General features: G+C 45.1%; 1 protein-coding gene across 4 annotated transcripts in view; it reads left to right on the forward strand.

Moving 5' to 3' along the window:
- Positions 1 to 2,249: 2,249 nt before the first annotated feature.
- The window catches only part of ARL14EPL (ARF like GTPase 14 effector protein like), a 33,140-nt gene continuing 8,845 nt past the window's right edge, over positions 2,250 to 26,544 (forward strand). Inside the window, exons 1-2 of one of the 4 annotated variants that reach the window (XM_070796835.1) lie at positions 2,250 to 3,120; positions 25,334 to 25,435. In XM_070796835.1, coding sequence (XP_070652936.1) covers positions 25,343 to 25,435 — 93 coding nt within the window. In that variant the 5' untranslated portion in view covers positions 2,250 to 3,120; positions 25,334 to 25,342. The other 3 variants (XM_070796836.1, XM_070796837.1, XM_019968037.2) reach the window with 3 other exon arrangements.

A 26,544-nucleotide genomic window follows, 5' to 3' on the forward strand; every position in this document is an offset into this window, starting at 1 on the left:
TGCCTGAGGAGAAAGAGGAAGGCATTCTGTGGGATGGGGGCAGGCAGAGATGGAAGCGTGTGGGTGGATCAAATGAGACAGTTTACAGATGACAGTAGGGTACAGATTTCTCACTGCTGGAGAAGGGAGTTGCAGATACTCAAAAGGAAAAACCAGAATGAACCCTTTGTTGTTGGATTGAAATGGAAGGTATTGATGTTAGCAGTTCTCAGTAAACAGATTTACACATATGGCTTTCCAGGTGGCGCTAGTGGTAAAGCGCCCACCTGCCAATGCAGGAGATATAAGAGATGCGGGTTTGATCCCTGGGTCGGGAAGATCCCCTGGAGGGGGGCCTGGCAACCTACTCCAGTATTCTTGCCTGGAGAATCCCATGGACAGAGGAACCTGGCAGGCTACAGTCCATGGGGCTGTAAACATCCATGGTCTCACATAGACATAGAATTAAAGAAGTAGAAAAAAATTTTTTTCTTGTGATGAGAATTCTCCATTTACTCTCTTAACTTTCATATGATACATATAAAACAGTGTTAATTATATTTATCGTATTATATATTATAGCCCTAGTATTTATCATCTCTGAAAGTTGAGATAATTTATCTTTTAATCATATCTTTTGAATACCCTCAAGTAACCCCTCCGTCCATGCCACTCTCCCCCATCCCCTGCCTTTGGTAATCATAAAAATCTGATCTCTTTTCCAGGAGTTGGTTAGTTTGTTTTTGAAGTGTATGCTTAGTCCCTCAGTCGAGTCGGACACTTTTCCACCCCATGACTATAGCCTGCCAGGCTCCTTTGTCCATGGGGATTCTCCAAGCAAGAATACTGGAGTGGGTTGCCCTGCCCTCCTCCAGGGCATCTTCCCAACCCAGGGATAGAATCCAGGTCTCCCGCATTGTGGGCAGATTCTCTACTGTCTGAGCTACCAGGGAGGCCCATGAATACTGGAGTGGGTAGCCTATCCCTGCTCTAGTGGATCTTCCTGACGTAGATATCGAACCAGGGTCTCCTGCATTGCAGGCAGATTCTTTACCAGCTGAACTACTGGGGGGAGCTCATGTTTTTAAAGTATAATTGACTTACAACACTATGAGAGTTCCTGGTTCACAACATAGTGATTTTATATGTCTGTACATTACAAAATGGCCACTACAATACGCCCAGTTATGATGTCACCATATGAAGATATTATAGAATTATTGACCATATTCCCCACACTGTGCACTTCCTACCTGTGACATTTATTTACTAGCTGGTAACTTGTACTTCTTCATCACCTTTACCTAGTATTCTCCCCTCCAGTATTTCCTTCCCTCTGGCAATGACGACCTGTTTGCTGTCTTTATCAGTGACCTTGTTTCTGTTTCCTTATGTGGGTTCATTTGTCTTGATTTTTAGATTCTCGATCTAAACTAAATCATACATTATTTGTTTTTCTCTGGCTTACTTGTCTTACCATAATACCCTCGGTACACCCATGTTGTTGCAAAATGCAAGATTTAATTTTTTTGTAGCTGAGTAATATTCCATTATATGTATATACACCACATATTCTTTATCCATTCATTCAATAATGGGCACTTGGGTGTGTGCGCGCTCAGTCGTGCCCCACTCTTTGTGACCCCATAGACTGTAGCCGGCCAGGATCCTCCATGGGATTTTCCAGGCAGGAATACAAGAGTGGGTTGCCATTTTCTACTCCAGGGGTTCTTCCCTACCCAGCGATTGAACCTGTCTCTTGAATCTCCTGCATTGGCGGGCAGATTCTTTACCACTGCGCAGTTGCTTCCGTATCTTAGCTATTGTAAAAAAATGGGGCTCTAAAGGTAGCTCAGCTGGTAAAGAATCCGCCTGCAATTCAGGATACCCTCGGTTTTATCCCTGGGTCGGGAAGATCCCCTGGAGGAAGGCATGGTAACCCACTCCTGAATTCTTGCCTGGAGAATCCCCATGGACAGAGGAGCCTGGCGGGCAAAAGTTCATGGGGTCACAAAGAATCGGACATGAGTGAGCCAGTAAGCACAGCACACAAACATAGGGAGCATGTATGTTTTCTAATTAGCGTTTTTACTAATTAGAAAAGGGAGGAGCCAGGGGTAGTGCCTGTCCACCGATGGACACATTTGGGGGGTGGGGGTCGCTGGCTGTGGTGCCCTGGGGTACTGGGGGCTAGTGCCAGCTCTCAGGTGGGCGGGGCTGTGTCCTGACCTTGCTGTGACCCCCTGGGAGTTCAGGGGAGTCCTTCAGCAGCCAGCCTGCTAATGGGTGGGGCTGTGTCCCTTCCCAGCTGGCTGCTCCACCCCAGGCCATCAGATCCAGTGCAAACTGGCTGATGGGTGGGGCCTGGACCGGCACTAGTAAGCTGGAGGCAGGATTCTGAAACGGTGTTTACCACCTCCAGCGTCCTCGGGGTGGGACGAGCTCCCACAAGTGGCTGCTGACAGTGCTTGTGTCCCCGGGGTGAGTCCCAGCTGCCTCCTGCCTGTCCAGGAGGCTCTCCCGAGATCAGCAAGTGGGTCTGGCCCAGGCTGCTTTCCCATTACCGTCTCTGCACTGGGTCCCCGGGAGTGCGAGATTCTGTTTGCGCCCTTTGAGTGGAGTCTGTGACCCATGGCCTTCCGGCCCTCCTGAAAGTAAGCCCCGCTCGCCTTCAAGACACGCTTCCCGGGGGCTCCTCTTCCCGTGGCGTGGCCCCTGGCTGACGAGCCTAGTGTGGGGCTTGGCTCCTCAGCCTTGGGGAGAACCCCTGCAGTGGTGACTGCCTTCTCATGGGTCAGTTGCTGGGGCGGGGCCCGGGACAGCTAGTGCTGGTAGTTCTACGGGGACACGTTAGGCTGGGCCTTGGGACACGTTAGGCTGGGCCTCGGGACGGATCGTGGGGTGGGGGGAGGTCCTGAGAACTGGAACCCAACCGCCCCTGCCGCGAGAACGCGTTGCTGTAGAAACAGGAAAGAGCCAGAAGCGCACGCGCGCTCGCCCGCGCCAGCCTCCTGTCGCCCGCCGGCACCCCCTGTCGGCAGAGTCAAACTGTGGTCTGCAGAACCCGGGTCCTAACGTCTCACCGCGGGGGGAAGAAGGTGGATTTGGAGCTGGGCGACAACCGCTTAGTCACCCACTCAGGTCAGTCTAACTGTTCTGATGTTACCACCTGGGGAAACAGAGGCTGAAGGCCCCAGTGCTAGGAGAGGCGGGCGTGTATGCTCAGTCGCTTCAGCCGTGTCTTAGACTCTTTAGTCTAAACTCTGAGACTAAACTCTTTAGTCCCGTCTTCAGACTCTCTGTGACTCTATGGACTGGCGGCCGCCAGGCTCCCTCTGTTCATGGGACTCTCCAGGCAAGAAGCCTGGGGTGGGTAGTCATCCCCTTCCCGACCCAGGGATCCAACTCGCGGCTCTTCTGTCTCCTGCATTGGGACCGCGGGTTCTTTACCACCTGTGCCACCGAGAGCAGAAGTCAGTGGGTGGAGGGGGGTGGCGGGGGGATGTTTTTTTAAGGCCCTACCAGCGTCCCGGGCCGCACCCGAACTGGACCTAACATCTACCGGTTTTGAGGGGAAGCCTCGGCCTTGCTTGCCTAAGTATTCCAGACGCGGCCGACGCTGTGGCTGCCCTGTCTGTCAGGGAAGCACCCTTCCCCAGAAGTCAGAATTTAGGACCAGCTCATTTACTGCCAAACCCTGTTTACTTCGGTATTTTTGTTTTGACTGTCCGCTTGAAAGTGAAAGCGTGGGTAGCCTTTCCTTTCTCCAGGGCATCTTCCCAACCCAGGGATTGAACCCATGTCTCGTGCATTGCAGGCGGATTCTTTACCAGCTGAGGTATCAGGGAAGTCCCCGACTATCAGCTTGGAACATGGTTAATATGCTGAGAAGCCACAGGTGGAACGTTTTAATCCATGCTGTCCTCCAAGGGGTCTTCCCTAACCAGGTATCAAACCTGTGCTTTTATGTCTCCTGCATTGGCATGGGAGTTCTTGACCACTAGTGTAACCTGGGCAGCCCTAATCCACAACCTTACTATAAACCAGACAGCGTGGCTCAGACAGTCAAGAATCCACCTGCAATGCAGGAGACCTGGGTTGGGAAGATCCCTTGGAGGAGGGCATGGCAACCCACTCCAGTATTCTTGCCTGGAGAACCCCTTGGACAGAATCCCCACGCAAAAGTTCATGGGGTCACAAAGAATCGGACATGACTGAGCCAGTAAGCACAGCACACAATAATAGGGAGCATGTTCAGTTCAGTCGCTTAGTTGTGTCCGACTCTTTGCGACCCCATGAATCGCAGCACGCCTGGCCTCCCTGTCCATCACCAACTCCTGGAGTTCACTCAAACTCACGTGCATCGAGTCGGTGATGCCATCCAGCCATCTCATCCTCTGTCATCCCCTTCTCCTCCTGCCCCAAATCCCTCCCAGCATCAGAGTCTTTTCCAATGACTCAACTCTTCGCATTAGGTGGCCAAAGTATTGGAGTTTCAGCTTTAGCATCAGTCCTTCCAGTGAACACCTAGGACTGACCTCCTTCAGAATGGACTGGTTGGATCTCCTTGCAGTCCAAGGGACTCTCAAGAGTCTTCAACACCACAGTTCAAAAGCATCAATTCTTCAGCGCTCAGCTTTCTTCACAGTCCAACTCTCACATCCATACATGCATGTATGTTTTCTAATTAGCGTTTTTACTAATTAGAAAAGGGGCCAGGGGTAGTGCCAGTCCACCGATGGACACATTGGGGGGGTGGGGGTCGCCGACTGTGGTGCCTTGGGGTAGTGGGCTACTGCCAGCCCTCTAGTGAGCGGGGCTGTGTCCTGACCTTGCTGTGACCCCCCGGGAGTTCTAGGGTCCTTCAGCAGCCTGCCTGCTAATGGGTGGGGCTGTGTCCCTTCCCAGCTGGCTGCTCCACCCCAGGCCATCAGATCCAGTGCAAACTGGCTGATGGGTGGGGCCTGGACCGGCACTAGTAAGCTGGAGGCAGGATTCTGAAACGGTGTTTACCACCTCCAGCGTCCTCGGGGTGGGACGAGCTCCCACAAGTGGCTGCTGACAGTGCTTGTGTCCCCGGGGTGAGTCCCAGCTGCCTCCTGCCTGTCCAGGAGGCTCTCCCGAGATCAGCAAGTGGGTCTGGCCCAGGCTGCTTTCCCATTACCGTCTCTGCACTGGGTCCCCGGGAGTGCGAGATTCTGTTTGCGCCCTTTGAGTGGAGTCTGTGACCCATGGCCTTCCGGCCCTCCTGAAAGTAAGCCCCGCTCGCCTTCAAGACACGCTTCCCGGGGGCTCCTCTTCCCGTGGCGTGGCCCCTGGCTGACGAGCCTAGTGTGGGGCTTGGCTCCTCAGCCTTGGGGAGAACCCCTGCAGTGGTGACTGCCTTCTCATGGGTCAGTTGCTGGGGCGGGGCCCGGGACAGCTGGTGCTGGTAGTTCTACGGGGACACGTTAGGCTGGGCCTTGGGACACGTTAGGCTGGGCCTCGGGGACGGATCGTGGGGTGGGGGGAGGTCCTGAGAACTGGAACCCAACCGCCCCTGCCGCGAGAACGCGTTGCTGTAGAAACAGGAAAGAGCCAGAAGCGCACGCGCGCTCGCCCGCGCCAGCCTCCTGTCGCCCGCCGGCACCCCCTGTCGGCAGAGTCAAACTGTGGTCTGCAGAACCCGGGTCCTAACGTCTCACCGCGGGGGAAGAAGGTGGATTTGGAGCTGGGCGACAACCGCTTAGTCACCCACTCAGGTCAGTCTAACTGTTCTGATGTTACCACCTGGGGAAACAGAGGCTGAAGGCCCCAGTGCTAGGAGAGGCGGGCGTGTGTGCTCAGTCGCTTCAGCCGTGTCTTAGACTCTTTAGTCTAAACTCTGAGACTAAACTCTTTAGTCCCGTCTTTAGACTCTTTGTGGCCTTATGGACTGGCGGCCGCCAGGCTCCCTCTGTTCATGGGACTCTCCAGGCAAGAAGCCTGGGGTGGGTAGTCATCCCCTTCCCGACCCAGGGATCCAACTCGCGGCTCTTCTGTCTCCTGCATTGGGACCGCGGGTTCTTTACCACCTGTGCCACCGAGAGCAGAAGTCAGTGGGTGGAGGGGGTGGGGGAGATGTTTTTTTAAGGCCCTACCAGCGTCCCGGGCCGCACCCGAACTGGCAATAACATCTACCGGTTTTGAAGGGAAGCCTTGGCCTTGCTTGCCTAAGTATTCCAGACGCGGCCGACGCTGTGGCTGCCCTGTCTGTCAGGGAAGCACCCTTCCCCAGAAGTCAGAATTTAGGACCAGCTCATTTACTGCCAAACCCTGTTTACTTCGGTATTTTTGTTTTGTTTTGACTGTCCGCTTGATGCCCTTTCTCCAGGGCATCTTCCCAACCCAGGGATTGAACCCATGTCTCGTGCATTGCAGGCGGATTCTTTACCAGCTGAGGTATCAGGGAAGTCCCCGACTATCAGCTTGGAACATGGTTAATATGCTGAGAAGCCACAGGTGGAACGTTTTAATCCATGCTGTCCTCCAAGGGGTCTTCCCTAACCAGGTATCAAACCTGTGCTTTTATGTCTCCTGCATTGGCATGGGAGTTCTTGACCACTAGTGCAACCTGGGCAGCCCTAATCCACAACCTTACTATAAACCAGACAGCGTGGCTCAGACAGTCAAGAATCCACCTGCAATGCGGGAGACCTGGGTTGGGAAGATCCCTTGGAGGAGGGCATGGCAACCCACTCCAGTGTTCTTGCCTGGAGAATCCCCATGGACAGAGGAGCCTGGCGGGCTGCAGTCATGGGGTCACAGAGAGGACAAGGTTGAACTACTAAGCCAGCTAACCAGCCAGGCAACTCTTAGGAATAACAAGCAGTGCTTCAGGTAGATATGTTGTTCAAAACAAAGGGAAACTTTCTAAAAATAATTTCTTAAAGCTAAATTTAGACTTGTATTGAAAAGAACTTTAGGCGAATGCATTTAAATAGGTTTTACTTCTACTTTGTAAACATTAGTCAGATTTTCATGGAATCCAAAATTTCTAAAAACTAGTTTCTTGCTGTCAAATCACTATTTGTTATGGTTTATAATTGCATTTTGCAATATAGATGGTACAGAGAGTACAGCTTAAGAATATTTTATTGATACAAGTAAACTTTATTGATACAAATGAATGTGCTTATCCAAGAATATGGTTATATTTCTCAGGAAAACTTGCTCTAGCTGAAATATTGACTTCCTGTAGTTTGCATAAACCTAGGAAAGGATTGAAAAGGATTTTAAATCATAAAAAGGATTTAAGTGAATCCAAAGTTAATTTGGATTTGCAGAAAAGCAAAATGGCTGTCTGGGGAGGCCTTACAAATAGCTGTGAAAAGAAGAGAAGCGAAAAGCAAAGGAGAAAAGGAAAGATATAAGCATCTGAATGCAGAGTTCCAAAGAATAGCAAGAAGAGATAAGAAAGCCTTCCTCAGGGGTCAGTGCAAAGAAATAGAGGAAAACAACAGAATGGGAAAGACTAGAGATCTCTGCAAGAAAATTAGAGATAGCAAGGGAAGATTTCATGCAAAGATCGGCTTGATAAAGGACAGAAATGGTATGGACCAAACAGAAGCAGAAGATATTAAGAAGAGGTGGCAAGAATACACAGAAGAACTGTACAAAAAAGATCTTAACAACCCAGATAATCACGGTGGTGTGATCACTGACCTAGAGCCAGACATCCTGGAATGTGAAGTCAAGTGGGCCTTAGAAAGCATCCCTATGAACAAAGCTAGTGGAGGTGATGGAATTCCAGTTGACCTATTTCAAATCCTAAAAGATGCTGTGAAAGTGCTGCACTCAATATGCCAGCAAATTTGGAAAACTCAGCAGTGGCCACAGGACTGGAAAAGGTCAGTTTTCATTCCAATCCCAAAGAAAGGCAATGCCAAAGAATGCTCAACTACTGCACAATTGCACTCATCTCACACGCTAGTAAAGTAATGCTCAAAATTCTCCCAGCCAGGCTTCAGCAATATGTGAACTGTGAACTTCCTAATGTTCAAGCTGGTTTTAGAAAAGGCAGAGGAACCAGAGATCAAATTGCCAACATCTGCTGGATCATGGAAAAAGCAAGAGAGTTCCAGAAAAACATCTATTTCTGCTTTATTGACTATGCCAAAGCCTTTGACTGTGTGGATCACAATAAACTGTGGACAATTCTGGAAGAGATGGGAATACCAGACCACCTGACCTGCCTCTTGAGAAATCTGTATTCAGGTCAGGAAGCAACAGTTAGAACTGGACATGGAACAACAGACTGGTTCCAAATAGGAAAAGGAGTACTTCAAGGCTGTATATTGTCACCCTGCTTATTTAACTTATATGCAGAGTACATCATGAGAAACGCTGGACTGGAAGAAACACAAGCTGGAATCGAAATTGCCAGGAGAAATATCAATAACCTCAGATACGCAGATGACACCACCCTTATGGCAGAAAGTGAAGAGGAACTCAAAAGCCTCTTGATGAAAGTGAAAGTGGAGAGTGAAAAAGTTGGCTTAAAGCTCAACATTCAGAAAGCGAAGATCATGGCATCCGGTCCCATCACTTCATGGGAAATCGATGGGGAAACAGTGTCAGACTTTATTTTTTTGGGCTTCAAAATCACTGCAGATGGTGACTGCAGCCATGAAATTAAAAGACGCTTACTCCTTGGAAGGAAAGTTATGACCAACCTAAACAGCATATTCAAAAGCAGAGACATTACTTTGCCAACAAAGGTCCATCTAGTCAAGGCTACGGTTTTTCCTGTGGTCATGTATGGATGTGAGAGTTGGAGTGTGAAGAAGGCTGAGCGCCGAAGAATTGATGCTTTTGAACTGTGGTGTTGGAGAAGACTCTTGAGAGTCCCTTGGACTGCAAGGAGATCCAACCAGTCCATTCTGAAGGAGATCAGCCCTGGGATTTCTTTGGAAGGAATGATGCTAAAGCTGAAACTGCAGTACTTTGGCCATCTCATGCGAAGAGTTGACTCATTGGAAAAGACTCTGATGCTGGGAGGGATTGGGGGCAGGAGGAGAAGGGGACGACAGAGGATGAGATGGCTAGATGGCATCACTGACTCGATGGACGTGAGTCTGAGTGAACTCCGGGAGTTGGTGATGGGCAGAGAGGCCTGGCATGCTGCGATTCCTCGGGTCGCAAAGAGTCCGACACGACTGAGCGACTGAACTGAACTGAAAGTTAATTTAATTCAACATAAATTTTAATTGCGGATGTCAAATGTGTGGAATGTATGAGTATTGAATTTATTGATGCATTTTGAATGTCCTTATTGATTTTTCTTTTAAAATCAATTAGTGACTTTTGGGTTTGTTTTTATGCATGTTTCCATTTCAAATTGGAAACTCTACTCCTCTGAGGAGGAGAGTAGTAAAGTAAAAGTATTGCACTGCCCTTAGGGGTTTCCTCTAGGGCTTCTTAGAAGTATTTTATGGATTGCATAGCTGTCGATTAAGTATAGCCAGTGCTTGATTATGCCAGCTCCGGGTACGGGGGTGAGGAAACTTGGACAAAAAGAGTAGGCTCAGAATGACTCTTGTCCCTAACCCCCACTCCAATTAGAATAGCTAGAGTGTTATTGGCTCAATATATTGGGGTTTACTCTGAGAAAAATCTAAAAAACAATGTTTGAAAACTGATGGACTCTACAACCTGCAAAACCCTTTGCAGGTGTGACATCATGTTGACACTCTATAAATCATCTTGTGTTGCAGCTTCTGGAAGTTCCATATGCCCCCTCTTTATAGTCTTCTTCCTTTTCTTTGCAATGACTCGCCTTTGGCTGTAGAAGAGGTCAAACAGATTACCTTCGAGGAACACAAATTCTAGAGCCAGCGTGCACGTTGACTGATCCGTGGCCACCAGGAAACGTCCCCTCCACATGCACTTTCTTGGAGCAGTAGGGTTATCATTTTCTACGAGTCTGTTTTAATTCTGGATTGAGATTGTGCGCCATCTGCTGGACATATGTTGCTACACTACAAGAGAACATTTATTCTCAGAAGTGTTTTTTGAAATATTTATTAATACTTAAAAAAATTGTAAAAGTCATGTTTATTATAGGAAATGGATAAGTGTAGGAAATAATATAGCATAAGACAAAGATCTAGAGATAACTACTACTAATATCTAGCAGTTTTTGTTTTTTGTTTTTAAATACACGCAAGTATAAGTCCCTGGAGTAGGAAATGGCAACCCACTCCAGCTCTAGTATTCTTACTGGGAAAATTCCACGGACAGAGGAGCTTAGATGGGCTACAGTCCATGGGGTTGCAAAGAGTCGGACACGACTAAGCACACAAAACGCACGAATATGTCATCATTAGGTTTGATTTGTGTTTTCAGGGGTTTTGTTTTGTTTTTATTGAAGTATAGTTGGTTTACAGTGCTGTGTTAGTTCCAGGTGTACAGGTGTGTATACATATACACACATATATATTGTTTTTCAGATTCCTTTCCATTATAGGTTATCACAAGCTTTGGAAATAGTTCTCTGTGTTATACAGTAGGTGGTACTTGTTTATCTATTTTCTGTACAATAATATATATCTGTTAATCCTAAAGTCCCAATTATCCCTCCCACTTCCCCTTTGGTAACCGTAAGTTGTTTTTCCATGTCTGTGTGTCTGTTTCTGTTTTAAATAAGAAAACATTTAAGTTTGAGGTCCACACTCTGCTCATTTGGGTTGCAGCTGTAGTAAAAGGAGAGGGCACTTTGCAGATATGAGGTTCATGGGGTGGGAGTGCACTTGGGTTCTATTGTGTGTGAACCTTAAGGTTTGCTTTGCGAGTTATGCAAGACAGGGATCTTACTACCTTCGAACTTACCTGGGCAGCGTGGGAGGAGGTACGGGTGGGGGTGTGGGTTAGACCCTGGGGAAAGGGTCTTTTATTGCTTGGATTCCCAGGAAACAGCTCCCTGAGTACTAGTCCAGAGTCGCACTGCTCCTTTATGTCAGTGATCATGTACTGAGCCCCAGTGTGCTCATGGCTATGACATATGCTACAGAACTGAAGAAGTCTTACTCTCTCCTTGCTTCCAACTGTTCTTGTATTATGTCAATATTATGTTATTTATTTACATAGAGCTCCGTTATCATCATAGCTATATTGGGACTATATATCTTTTATAAATATAAAAAATGATGCTCTCTTGTCGTTCCTAATTCTTTTCATCTTAAAGTTTGAAATTAAGATTGCCAACTCTACGTTTTTTGTTTGAATGTTTCCATATATTTTTATTCATTCTTTTGTTTTTAGCCTTTTTGATATATAATTTAGAATATTATGCTAGCAGATACAATAGAGTTTGTTTTTTTAATTAAATTTGTCAGTGTGTTAAAAAGAAAAATAAATGAAGAAATCTGTTGCTTTGAAATGAGGTAAGTCCAGTACCAGAGAACAGTATATAGACAACGAACTATAACACAGGGCTTTCTTGGTAGCTCAGTGATAGAGAATCTGCCTGCCAATGTAGAAGACCCAGGTTTGATCCCTGGATCTGAAAGATCCCCTAAGGAAATGGCAACCTACTCCAGTATTCTTGCCTGGAGAATCCCATGGACAGAGAAACCTGGCAAGTTATAGTCCATGGGGTCACAAAGAGTCAAACTCACCTTTGTTTAGCAACTAAACAACAACTGTTACAACACAAGCTTGGAAACATAGAAGCAGGGTGCTGACTCTAATTGCGCAACAGGACTGAGGAAAGGACAGTGACATTCAGTGGCAGGCTCATGGAAGGATGCAGTGACCGTGAGGCTGGGAAAGCAGACTCAGGTCATGTATCAAGGCTGCGGATCACAAAACTCCACCGCCGTGTTGGAGAAGGAAGGTGACACAGTGTAAGGCGATTTTAGGAGGATGACCATGGTAGTCATGTGTGGAGATATCAGGATTAAAGGCACATAAACCAGGCTAGGGCCCCAAGCTGTCCTGTTAACTGTGTGGAGTATGAAATAGAGATGAAAATGCCTTATTCAGTGAACTTAGGAATCAGAGTAAAGTAGAAAATCACATCCCATGACTAATTACTGCTAAATAAAGTAAAATTTGGACCCAATTGTAAAAGAAATCTGAGAGCAGATATATGTTCTGTGGATCTGGCCTCCCCAGTGGCTCAGGGGTAAAGAATCTGCCTGCAATGCAGGAGACCTGGGTTCAATCCCTGGGTCAGCAAGATACCCTGGAGAAGGAAATGGCAACCCACTCCAGTATTCTTGCCTGGAGAACTCCATGGACAGAGGAGCCTGGCGGGCTACAGTCCATGGGGTCACAAAGAGTCAGACACGACTGAAGCGACCGAGCACACAGCGCTGATGGATCCTTAACAATATGCAGAGCCTTCCAATACAAAGTAGCAGACCCTAGGGGGAAACTGGAAACCCTTCCCTTAGAATTGAAAGCCTTCAATAGACTTCCAGTACATCCTTGGCACCTGAGCGACCAGGAAAATGGGGCAGAGTGTGGAGACGCACAGAAGCGATGCTTGCTGTTGCAGTGGTAGGACTGGGGAGACAGGGTGGCCGTCAGCCGTGCAGCTCCTTGTCTTGATCAGTAAAAGGACCAGGGACATTCCAAGTCAGAGGAGCTGCAAGCCAGGAGCACACGTGAAGCCGGAAAGAATGGCCTCCATGCTATGACCAGAGATAATCAGAAATTATTAGAATGGGACCTCTGCAAAGGCACTGGGGAAAAAACCCAAATAACTGGTGAAGAATACACAGCAGAACAAATACACCATAAAGAAGAAGAAAATATGAACAAATTTCTCCATGGAATAAAAAAAAATTGGGGAGCATTCCTCTTTGAAATGAGAGGTCAAATCAGAGATAGGACTCTTTTAAAGAGATGAATCATGTCTTATTTGTCTTTTTATCTTTCACAGGGTGCCTCGCCAGTAAGGTATTTAATCAGTGCTTGCTATGTGAATGATTCGAAGAGCAGTCATAATAGATCCCAGTGAGCACCTCCAGTGATCAAGCCACTGGTCCTAGTTCAGGTTATCAGCTTCATTCACTTCTAAACCTTTATGTTGATTCCCACTAGGAAGTCTGTCCTTTCAAAAGTACGACTCATAAGAGTTTCACAACAGAACAGTACCTTAATCAAACGATAACCTGCGGTAATGGTACCCGACAGTAAGGATTCATCTCATTGGGATCCTTCCAGTAGAGGCTTAGATAAACCCACTGAAATCCTGTTCAGTAGCTGCTGAGAAGGATGCTAATGCAGTTAGGAAGTTAAACTAGAGAGTTTCCTACTGCAGCCCCTTCCTCGATGCTCCTGACTCTCAAAATTAGTGACTTTAATTACTTTATAAGCCACATCCTATATCACATTGGGTTTATTAAAATTATTTGGCTTCAAGTAACAAATTTTCTTATATACCCTTCTTTCTCACAGGAAGGGTGAATACTCATTTGTGCTATTTTCAGTTAATAGAATATTCTGGAAATTGTGTCATAAAGATCTTCCTCATTCTTTTTCACATTTGCATAGTAGTCTATGTTTACAGTACATGTGGCTACATCATACTTTGTTCAACCACTCTTGTATGTATGGGCATTCCAATATTTCCCAGTTTAAGAAATACTACAATACATAAGTTTATGAGTGGTGTTATTTTTAAAGTAACAGTTGAACTCTTGAACAGTGTGGGGGTTGAAGTGCTGACCTTCTACAATGGCAAAATTCTGATCATAACTTGTAGCCAGACTTGCATATCCAGAATTCCTCTGTGTCCAAGGTTTCTCAGAATCCATGGATTCAATCTCCAGCAGGTTTAGCTATCTGTGAATCATGTGTGTGCCTGTGTTCTAAGTTGCTTCAGTTGTGTCTGACTCTCCGTGACCCTATGAGCTGAAGACCAGCAGACTCCTTTGTCCATGGGATTCTCCAGGCAAGAATACTTGAGTGGGTTGCCGTGCCCTCCTCTAGGGGATCTTTCCAACCTAGGGATCGAACCCTCATTTCTTACATCTGCTGCATTGGCAGGTAGGTTCTTTACCACTAGCATCACTTGGGAAGTCCGTGGATCATGTAGTATTATGGTATTGAAAAAAAACAGCTGTATAAGTGGACCTGTACAGTTCAAACCCATGTTGCTCAAGGGTTAACTATGAGATGGCTGAATGGCATCACTGACTCGATACACATGAGTTTGGGTGAACTCTGGGAGCTGGTGATGGACAGGGAGGCCTGACATGCTGCGATTCATGGGGTCACAAAGAGACACGACTGAGCGACTGAACTGAACTGATATAGTTTGTTACAAATTCGTATACAGATAGCTGCTGCTGCTGCTAAGTCGCTTCAGTTGTGTCCGACTCTGCGACCCCAGAGACGGCAGCCCACCAGGCTCCCCCGTCCCTGGGATGCTCCAGGCAAGAACACTGGAGTGGGTTGCCATTTCCTTCTCCAGTGCATTACAGTAAAGAGTGAAAGTGAAGTCGCTCAGTTGTGTCCAACTCTTAGCAACCCCATGGACTGCAGCCTACCAGGCTCCTCCATCCATGGGATTTTCCAGGCAAGAGTACTGGAGTGGGGTGCCATTGCCTTCTCCGATTCAGGTAGCTACAAACTGACAAATGAATATAACTTACAAATATAAAGGATTTTAAACTCCAAGAATTAACAGGTAACTGAGGAATGTTTTTCTGTGTGAATTCTTAATTTTAAAAAAGCAGCCAATTTTGAATTACCTCCACTTAAGCTCTAAAAAACCTGAGAACATCTGAAGAGAGAAAATTATTTTCTTAGTCAAAGTCATGTCAAAGTGCAATATATTCAGGACTAGGAACTTTAGCAAAGTATAATTAACTTTACAAAATACTATCTTCCATCTTTTAAAGTCATATTGTTATCTTTTTAAAAAATGATGTGAAATTCCTCTGAAACTTTGCTAGCTACATGATTAGTTTGCAATGCTTTAGATTTTTTTAAGCAGGTTCCCCCCCCCCCCCTTTTCTTTTTTTTATTGAGGTGTGGTTAATTTACAATGTTGTGTTAATTCAAGTGCACAGTGATTCAGTTATGCACATATATATTCTTTTTCAGATATTTTTCATTATAAGCTATTGTAAGATATATAGTTCCCTCCGCTATTAAAAATATCATTAGAATTTGCTTGAGAAACTTGAAAATAATACAGGAAAATTATTTTGTGTAATTTATGTCTTTTTAAAATTGAAGAAATAAGAGGAAGCAATAACTTTGGAACTTGTGGCACACATTTCTTAGCACTTTTAAAAAAGATTTTCAGTTGGGACTTTTCTTGGTTGACCATAATCCATATCCTTTAGAGGATTTTCCTTCAGTTTTACAGGATAATCCCTCGTATTTGGACCTTGATGTATGTTCTTTCTGTAGCATCTTGTGTGGTCAGATCAGTGAAGAGTGCATTCTCCTGTTATGCATGTAAGAACAAAGCCAAACATTGGCCAAAGATGTGTTTTTGTAAGGTGTGATTGCCTGTGAAAAAATCTGGCAGGATTTTTACCTGATTTGAGGATTGTTAATCCTTAACTGGCAAGATGGAATTGGCAGTTCTTACATGACAAGATGATGTATTTTTGATGGGCAGAATTTACTATGTAATCTTAAAAATACAGCTTTTGCCTTATGGTTATAAAATTCAGGTCAAACATACTTAATTCTGGTACCACCTTAAGGTTTTACATCACTGCCGAAGGAATTACAAGCTCTTATGACTAAGATTTTGTTTCCTTTTTCCTTGTTTTTGTGGCAAAAGTTATTAGGAGTGAAATGGTTTTTACCATATAATTCAGAAATGAATGAGGCAGGTGTTAATCTCTCTGAAAAGTGGTTTTAATGACCCACATCACAACATCTGAGTCCTGGTGACGGAGGAGAATGATTAGAGGACTGTAATTTAGAGATTAATGTATGTCTTAGGCACAGCTTATAAACATGGTTTAGTTTCTCATTGAGAAGTAGGCACTCACATCAGTTTTTTTCTAAATGGTTTTTAGCTTAAATGTGTATGTATACATCTTTATATTTATATGCAATACTTACTGTGTAATCTCAAGAATACAGCAGTTACTTAATGGGTATAAAATTCAGGTCAAATATACTTAATTCTGGCACCACCTTCAGGTCTTGTATCCCTGTAAGATACAAGATACAAGATGGGTTGGAAGCTCCTGTAACTTGACAGTTTTGTTTCCCTTCTTTGTTCTTTGCAAGATTTCTGTGTGTGTGTGTGTGTGTGTGTGTGTGTTGTGTGTTAGTCACTCGGTCACAGTCCGACTCCACAATCCCATGGACTGTAGCCCACCAGGCTCCTCTGTCCATGGAGTTCTCCAGGCAAGAATATTGGTGTGGGTAGCCATTTCCTTCTCCAGGGGATTTTTCCCACCCAGGAATGGAACCTGGGTTTCCTGCATTGCAGGCAGATTCTTTGACCATCTGAGCCATCAGGGAAGCCTTTACTACATATATGTATCTATAATATATATATTGGGCTGTTTACACTGAAGTGTAAAAATAGCTAGCAAACAATTTGCTGTTAACATTAGTTGAATATCTGAAGTTGAGATATAACATTGAGCAGTGGAGTTAAATTGTGGATTCTAGATTCGTTGCTTATTGCAGATTGAAGATGGGTGAGCAAATGAAATGATCATTGCCTGATTTTACATGATTTTAGATAGACACATGGTGGAAGAGATAGGTAACAATTACACCCACTCTCCAGCCCCTCTGTTTTTCCACCTCTCCTCCTCTCAGCCACTCAGACAAAGCGTTAAATTGTAGGAACACCTTAGGGGCCTTCTGACTTTTCCCCCCAGAGGGTTCTGCGGTTTCTCAGCAAAACAAAGGAAACCAGGCAGTACAGTTTCTCTTTGTCCGGATTCTTCTCCTCTTTATCATCCAAACGTAAAGGTATGTGTGCTTTCTCTTTCCCACTGCTTCGGCTTGGCAAGGCAACTTTCTTTGCAAAGTAGGCCCTCACAACATTGTGAAAATCATCACTGGAAAGACCCTCCTTTTCAAATGATGCTCTTGAGTCCCTCTGAGGCTGGCAGAGAGAGGATAGGTAAAAGAAGCAAGCCACAGGATGTCGATTCTGAATAGATACCATCACAGTCAATGTGGTGCAGGTAAGAGCAGAAGAAAATTGGGGTGCTTTTGTTGCAGAGCATCGTAAAACAAAAACAAAAACTAAGAAATGAGCGTACAAGGGCCTTTGGAAAAAGGACCTCCACGCTTGAAATTTGGGATGAGTGGTTCTGAAGTATGTTTACCAGGACACATTTGAATGTATACTTAGCAGCATCAGGCTGAAGTGGCCCAGGCTGTTGGTCTCATAAACCAGTTTTCTTCTTTCTTCGCTTTGCATTGATGGGGCAGACTCATCAGGCAGACATTTTTTTTTTTTTTTAATAATCCTTAAAATTGCAAGGAGGAATATAAATGTATAATTGAAGAGATCCAGATAATGAGTGAGGTGTGAACTCGTTAGGGGCTTTGGTTTCATTCAGAATGACCACAGAATGCAGCCTTCCTGGCACTAACAAAAAATAGAACAAAAGCAGCAGTATGGTTGCACAGCTTATCATATTCTCTTCTGAATGCATTTCAAATTACTTTATGATAGCTGTTTTCACATTATTTTATACTGGGCCATTTTTCATGTGTATGTGTGGTAAATCCAGCAATAAAAATGTTCCTAGGAATCATTATACATTGCAAATAAAGGTGTTTCTAAAGCATTAACGTTGCTTTAAAAACAGGCTCAAAGACTTGGATCAAGATAACTTTTAATTCTTATGGAAGAATGGAGATTTCGTTGGAGATATCCAGCGATTTTGTGGCTTTGAATACAACTGAGTCAGCCAGGAGGGAGCAGCAAGGGAATGGCCTAAATCGATCGCCAGCACCAAAGTTGTTTCTCTTCCCAAATGGGTCCCTGGTGGGGTTTGGCTCACCTGTTATCTGAGTGATCTGTCATTTCCACCAAGAATGGGAATTGAAGCTAGAGACAGAATGAGATTAAGATAACTTGACTCTCTTCTTCAAGGGCATTGAATGAAAACGTGTGTGTGTTTTACTTCTAAATGTTTCCTGAGGAGTGTCTGACTGAGAGCGTCTCTGAATAAACCCCTTTATCTGCTACTGAGTAAAAGTGGAGACCAACTTTTGAGCTAGAGCTTAAACTGAAGACGTTTCCTCCCTTGAAAATGTGAAAATATCCTTAGGGATAAAAGTAGAAAAAGGACTTGACCTTGTGCAAGATACCATCAGCTGACTTTAACTGTACCGTGCTGGAGGCAACCTGAAGAGAGAGTTAAGTGCTTATGGTTGTGAGTCATTTCACTGCATTTCCCTCGATGACGGGTACCTGAGAGTGAGCAGAAATGCGGGGTTCAGGGCCCAGTGCTGTTTCTGGGGTGACCTAGTTCTGGAGGCCTCCACAGGGTGAGAAACTTACCCGGGTGTATGGATCTGGAGTTTAAAGGTAAACACAATTCCGTCATGCTGGCTCTTATGTACGCACAGTAGTAGTGTGTGTGCGCTCAGTCGTGGCCCACTCTTGCAACCCCACGGTCTGCAGCCTGCCAGGCTCCTCTGTCCATGGGATTCTCTAGGCAAGAACACTGGAGGGGGTTGCCATTTCCTCCTTCAGGGATCTTCCCAACCCAGGGATCAAACCCCTCTTGTTCCTGCATTGGCAGGCAGAGTCTTTACCACTGGTGCCACCTGTACATATAAGTCAACTTTAATACTTCATCTGATTCCTAACCTGAGAAACTTGGAGAAAAGCCTGTCTGTCCAGGGCTCTTCCCAGTCAGCATTTTCTGAAAGGATTTTTAAGAGTAATCTTATCTGTATGTAAGAACTATACAAAAAAGATCTTCACAACCCAGATAATCACGATGGTGTGATCACTGACCTAGAGCCAGACATCCTGGAATGTGAAGTCAAATGGGCCTTAGAAAGCATCCCTATGAACAAAGCTAGTGGAGGTGATGGAATTCCAGTTGACCTATTTCAAATCCTGGAAGATGATGCTGTGAAAGTGCTGCACTCAATATGCCAGCAAATGTGGAAAACTCAGCAGTGGCCACAGGACTGGAAGGGGTGTTTTCATTCCAATCCCAAAGAAAGGCAATGCCAAAGAATGCTCAAACTACTGCACAATTGCACTCATCTCACACGCTAGTAAAGTAATGCTCAAAATTCTCCAAGCCAGGCTTCAGCAATACATGAACCGTGAACTTCCAGATGTTCAAGCTGGTTTTAGAAAAGGCATGGGAACAAGAGATCAAATTGCCAACATCTGCTGGATTGTAGAAAAAGCAAAAGAGTTCCAGAAAAACATCTATTTCTGCTTTATTGACTATGCCAAAGCCTTTGACTGTGTGGATCACAAAAAACTGTGGAAAATTCTGAAAGAGATGGGAAGACCAGACCACCTGCCTCTTGAGAAACCTACATGCAGGTCAGGAAGCAACAGTTAGAACTGGACATGGAACAACAGACTGGTTCCAAATAGGAAAAGGAGTACTTCAAGGCTGTATATTGTCACCCTGCTTATTTAACTTATATGCAGAGTACATCATGAGAAACGCTGGACTGGAAGAAGCACAAGCTGGAATCAAGATTGCCGGGAGAAATATCAATAACCTCAGATATGCAGATGACACCACCCTTATGGCAGAAAGTGGAGAGGAACTAAAAAGCCTCTTGATGGAAGTGAAAGAGGAGAGTGAAAAAGTTGGTTTAAACCTCAACATTCAGAAAACGAAGATCATGGCATCTGGTCCCATCACTTCATGGGAAATCGATGGGGAAACAGTGGAAACAGTGTCAGACTTTATTTTTCTGGGCTCCAAAATCACTGCAGATGGTGACTGCAGCCATGAAATTAAAAGACGCTTACTCCTTGGAAGAAAAGTTATGACCAACCTAGACAGCATATTGAAAAGCAGAGACATTACTTTGACAACAAAGGTCCATCTAGTCAAGGCTATGGTTCTTCCAGTGGTCGTGTATGGATGTGAGAGTTGGAGTGTGAAGAAGGCTGAGCGCCGAAGAATTGATGCTTTTGAACTGTGGTGTTGGAGAAGACTCTTGAGAGTCCCTTGGACTGCAAGGAGATCCAACCAGTCCATTCTAAAGGAGATCAGCCCTGGGATTTCTTTGGAAGGAATGATGCTAAAGCTGAAACTGCAGTACTTTGGCCAGCTCATGAGAAGAGTTGACTCATTGGAAAAGACTCTGATGCTGGGAGGGATTGGGGGCAGGAGGAGAAGGGGACGACAGAGGATGAGATGGCTGGATGGCATCACTGACTCAATGGACGTGAGTCTCAGTGAACTCCGGGAGTTGGTGATGGACAGGGAGGCCTGGCGTGCTGCGATTCATGGGGTCGCAAAGAGTCGGACATGACTGAGGGACTGGACTGAGCTGAACTGATCTGTATGTAACTTTCTTCTTTTCAGCTGACTTCTGAATCCAATCCTGAGGTCAGTTATGGCTCATGTGTCTGAGATGGGACCCCTTTCCCAGCACATCTTGGAGGTGTGTGCTGGGACAGAGAGGTGGGAGGAGGCGGACTTGAGTTGATCTAAATGCATCTTCCCCTGTTCCTAGTCCAGCTTCGATTGAAAAGGCTCCGTGTGGCTCAGGTTGATTATATCCGATCCCTAAATGATACCCTGTGGTCATCATAAAAACAAAGCTTGAAGCAGTGTAACTTTCTGAGAAGGGCTTAGTTTAGGGAGTCAGACAAATCTGGATTTTAAATCCATATGGCCTACACGATCTTTCTGGGCCTTAGTTTCCTCATATGTAAAACAGGGATAGCAGTATCTAGTTCAGAGTGCAGTAGTGGAATTAAATAATATATGTAGAGTGGTGGTTAACAAAGTGCTTGACACATAGTAGGAGCCTAATAATTAGCATTATTAGCATGATATTTATGAAATATTTATTGAGTACTAGCTATGTACTGGAAAATGCAATGGCACCCCACTCCAGTACTCTTGCCTGGAAAAAATCCCATGGACGGAGGAGCCTGGTGGGCTGCAGTCCATGGGGTCGCTAAGAGTTGGACATGACTGAGCGACTTCACTTTCACTTTTCACTTTCATGCGTTGGAGAAGGCAATGGCAACCCACTCCAGTGTTCTTGCCTGGAGAACCCCAGGGACGGGGGAGCCTGGTGGGCTGCCGTCTGTGGGGTTGCACAGAGTTGGACATGACTGAAGCGACTTAGCAGCAGCAGCAGCAGCAGCTATGTACTGGACTTACCAGGTGGCTAAGTGGTAAAGAATCTGCCTTTCATTAAAGATTCAGAAGATGCAGGTTCAATCCCTGAGTCGGGAAGATACCTTGAAAAAGAAAATAGCAACCCTCTCCAGTATTCTTAATCTTATTTGTGTCATGGATGCCTATAGGCCATTTCTCAGAATGTTTTTTTTTTTTTTTTTTCCCCAGAATGATGTTTTTAATCATACAGAAAAAAATTTATAAGGTTACAAAGAAAACCAATCATATTGAAATACACTTAGCAAAATGTTAAAAAAACAATGTATGTTGGTGATATATGTTTTATTGGGGCTTCCCAGGTGGTGCTAGTAGTAAAGAACCCTCCTGGCAATGCAGGAGACATAGGAGACATGGGTTCGATCTCTGGTTTGGGAAGATCCCCGGGAGGAGGGCATGGCAACCCACTCCAGTATTCTTGCCTGGAGAATCCTATGGACAGAGGAACCTGGTGGGCTACAGTCCATAAGATTGCAAAGAACTGGACAAGACTCAGGTGACTTATCATGCATATTTTTTATTATTAATGTGTCAAATGAGATCTACCATCATTTTGAAGAGATGGTGAGTCTCAATGACATTTTGACATATCCCCAACTATAATGAGTTATAAAAAACTTGTGTGAAAAGTGTGACTAACACTATTGTGGTTTGTTGGTTTCTTTGTAATAAAAGGAAATATCAGAATTTCAGTTAAAGGTGAGTAAAAATAAATAGATATTCTTTATTCACCCCAAGTTCAAGGGTCCCCTGCTTTCCTTCTCTGGTTAGGAACCCCTGCATGGGAAATGCCAAGCAGGGGAATAAATGGAGTTCTGAACCATTTTATTACTTTTCCTGGGACAGGTATTTTGGACTCCTACTAAAATCCAATTACAGTTTTAGGACCTGGTGGAATTCTACTAAAAATTCCTTTTGCTTTATTCAGAATAAGAAGGAGTAAGTTTTACCCCTAATCTAATCTATTTGTGGAGACCTACATTTCTGTTGGCGAAGACTCTTGAGAGTCCCTTGGACTTCAAGGAGATCCAACCAGTCCATCCTAAAGGAGATCAGTCCTGGGTGTTCATTGGAAGGACTGATGCTGAAGCTGAAACTCCAATACTTTGGCCACCTCATGCGACGAGTTGACTCACTGGAAAAGACCCTGATGCTGGGAGGGATTGGGGGCAGGAGAAGGGGACGACAGAGGATGAGATGGCTGGATGGCATCACCAACTCGATGAACATGAGTTTGAGTAAGCTCTGGGAGTTGGTGACGGACAGGGAGCCGGGCATGCTGTGATTCATGGGGTCGCAGAGTCGGACACGACTGAGCGACTGAACGGAACATTTATTTCATGAAGGACTTAAAGACATGTTGGATCGAGGATTTGCATAAAATATTCATTTTTCCCAATGCAGTTAAGTGGATGCTCTTTCAGAAGATGTTCTTGCTTGCAAAGATGATCATAAAGTCATGACTATTCCCATATGGAAGAAAATTTGTTACATGAAGAAGCTAGAAGGTTTAGGACCCCTCTGGGGGCAATTTTCTTGAGGAAGCTTCTAACTGAGCCCAAGAAAGGAAGGACTCTTTGAGGATGAGAGTGATGGGGAGGCTTCTTGGAATAAAGAGATAAACCAGGGTTCAAAGGGGAAGGCTGGAATTAGGTAAGCGATGGGAGGGATGTTAACAGGAGTGGGTAGCTCAGTAGCTTTGGGCCAAGGGAAGGAATGTGGGGAGGTGAGCCTAGATAGGTCACCAGAGTCCATTTCGATGAACCTTCACTGATATGCCAGGGATGTGGGATGTAATTGGCAGAGAGGAGTCACTGAAGTCTTCACAGGAATCAGATAAAGACGTTTCTGATTTAAGAATATCAACATGACCACAATGTTCTGGGTAAATTTAGGGTAGGAAGAAATTGTGGGCAGTCGTTATAGGGTGAGATGGCAAAACTGAGTGAAGAAAATTATACCTATCCTAACCGCCTGTAATTTCCTAAGGATGATTCATCTGGAGAACTTATTAATTATTGCCGATCATCACGATTTTCCTCCACAAGTGGTCACCCCAATAGGGTTGGCATCTGACAAGGAATTGATCATTTTAAAATAGCTCCGTATGGTTTTATCTCCAGATAGCTTGAGAAATGCTCCCTGGGAATGTCTGGCTGATGAGATGTGAAATTGCATGGGATAGTGTCAAAGCAAAAACTGCACCTGACCAAGTGAAACAGGCAAAGTAGATTTTATACCATGCTATCATAGAGAAGGAAAGCCAGAACTCAGTCTGAACTCAACTCCACTGAAATAAATGTGGGAGTGAAATATTAGAAGATTTTAGGGGCGAGATCCATGGGATGTGTTGAGCACATTGAGTAATTCCAAAGCTTGCAAATGTTCTCTGTGATTAGGCCACCTGTGTTTACTAACTGGTGCTCACTACTCCACCATTGAGTGAGTTAGGCTTCTCTACCTTCTCTCAGAGACTGGCAAATGGGTGCCTGGTCTTTCTGGCTGATAACATTTCAAAGGGATAGTTCATAGTCCTTGAGAAAGACCTTCTGGGCTTGTAAAACTGGCCTTAGGAGGCTGGGAAAAGATTTACATCTCAATGGAGTAGAGAAAGAATTCACAATGACACATTTTCTGAAGAAAGGATGTAAGAAAAGGGAGATCAAGGCATAGAGTCAGAAAAAGGTGGAAGTTTAGTCAGACTGAGGTGAACATTATGCTCATCTTGGTCATTATTGCTATTACTGTTATTGCTGTCTTTTGGGTAGCTTCTACCTGACTCATTGGAAAAAGCCCTGATGCTGGGAAAAAATTGAAGGCAGAAGAAGAGGGCTCAGAGGATGAGATGGTTGGATGGCATCACTGATTCAATGGGCCTGAACTTGGGCAAACTCCAGGAGATGGCAAGGGACAGAGAAACCTGGCTGCTGCAGTCCATGGGGTCATAGAATTGGACACGACCTGGTGACTAAACAACCACCACGTGATACAGAGTGGAAAGGAAGAGTCAGTGTTAGGAGAGAAAAGTCAACATGACCTCTAACCTACCTTGGGACCTGGAGAGGGGATACAAAAGAGTGGGCAGTCCACGTCTAGTGGCCCCGGACATGGGAGAATGCAGAGGTATTGGTGGGATTGGAGTTTCTGGTTGGCAGGCAGAGTGGTGGTGAGGATGGACTGGTCATAACTGAGCATAACGCTCAGGTCCTTTGTTAGAAACAGCGCCCTGCTCCAGCATGGGAGGTTGATAAGAGAGGCGGGAGCCCGCAGGGCGGCAGTACCATTTCTGGAGCATGGTCCTTTCTGGCAGAACACTGCAGAGAAGCTCAGAGTGGGCATTTGTCATTGACACTGTGTGTGAGCTTCACCTAAGATGCGCGCGTGCACACATACACACACAGGTGTGCCTGCAGAGACATCTTGTACATATATTGAAGTATTTCAAAGTAAGTTTCAGGCATGTAAACAGCTGAGTTGTATGGAAAACTGATTGCTTCCATTTACCACAAGTTGTGTTAGAAATTTGTCAGAAAACTTGAGTGAGAAAGTTAGGGCTTTTGGAGGCAACCCGGGTAATGATTTCGGAAGATGTAATAATGAAACCATCAGAGCAGAGATGTTCGCAGAGTTACTGAGGATGTGTGCATGATAACACATCTTACTGTTTTTCAAGGAAGTAAGCGTAAGTGGGGGAAGAACCCAGGTCTAAGAATTTCTAGTCCTCTTGAGCAGGAGTAGATGGCCCTAGGGTTGCCTGCTACTGCTAGGTCTGCGATGCTAAGAACTGTCAAAGGTACTTTGCTCATTGAACACCCGGCCAAGAAGACGTCAGTAAAGCATTCTGGAGAAGTCAGATGCAGGATTTAAGAGTGAGTGGTAAAGAAAAATTAAGAGCCAGGAAAGCAATGGTTTTTCCAGTAAGTCTGGCTTTGAGAAGAGAGTAAGATGTAGGGAGAGAGCAGGAAAGTCACAGGGTTAAGTTACTTGGAATATATGATGTTAATGTGTTTTTATTTTTTTGAATTATTTCTCTTTAGTGATCAGAAATGACTGAACAATCAGGAAAAACCAATTCCACGCAAGAGAGACCTGCAGGTCAAACTTCTGAGAAAAACTGTCAGATCGGACAGAAGCAACTGGTATGGCACATGGATACTATGATTCCGTGGTATTTGGGGAATTCTGGACGTGTGGAGTCTCTGAGTTGCCTTGGATTTGGGTGGGAAGGTGGCCCCATCAGGATTCCATGGGAAGGATCTCTGCTCCCTCATCCACCTCCTGCTCACTGCCAGGCTGCTCTCATCTCACCTGTCCCCTCTGTGCCTCTCAGTTCCCAGTGTCCTATGCGATAAAGTCCTACCCTTGGAGTAGAATAATTGCAGAGAATATGGTCAAGTATTTTCATTTAACAAATCCTTGTGTTTTTTTCCCCCAGGATAATATGCTATCCTGGCTCGAGAACTTGGCCCATGTTAACACACCTAACCCTTAACACAAGATACTATTGTTAATCCATTCTGCAAAAGGAGAAACTGAGTCTTAGAAGAAGTAGGAATGTTCTTAAAGCACCCCAGTAAGAGTGGCAGAGCCAGGGTTTGAGCAGAAACATCTAATTCCTTGTTGTGCTTCAGAGAATAGTAGATCATGCTAAGCTGTGTTTATTACACACCTATACCTAAATATCGGAGAAGGCAATGGCACCCCACTCCAGTACTCTTGCCTGGAAAATCCCATGGACAGAGGAGCCTGATAGGCTAGAGTCCATGGGGTCGCTAAGAGTCGGACACGACTGAGTGACTTCCCTTTCACTTTTCACTTTCATGCATTGGAGAAGGCAATGGCACCCCACTCCAGTACTCTTGCCTGGAAAATCCCATGGATTCAGGAGCCTGGAAGGCTGCAGTCCATGGGGTTGCTAAGAGTTGGACATGACTGAGCGATTTCACTTTCACTTTTCACTTTCATGCATTGGAGAAGGAAATGGCACCTCACTCCAGTGTTCTTGCCTGGAGAATCTCAGGGATGGGGGAGCCTGGTGGGCTGCCATCTGTGGGGTCGCACAGAGTCAGACATGACTGAAGCTACTTAGCAACAGCAGCATACCTAAATAGAGAATTGTTTCCTAAGGTTGTTTGTAAGAGAAAGCCATACACACCAACCAAAATGAAATTTAAAGAAACATACCCATGTTATTTTAGAATGACTAGACTTATTTCTAAAAAAAGCCTGAAGTTCTGTTACTAATTTG

Source organism: Bos indicus, chromosome 10 (genome assembly GCF_029378745.1).
Source record: "Bos indicus isolate NIAB-ARS_2022 breed Sahiwal x Tharparkar chromosome 10, NIAB-ARS_B.indTharparkar_mat_pri_1.0, whole genome shotgun sequence".
Classification (NCBI taxonomy): Eukaryota; Metazoa; Chordata; class Mammalia; order Artiodactyla; family Bovidae; genus Bos; species Bos indicus.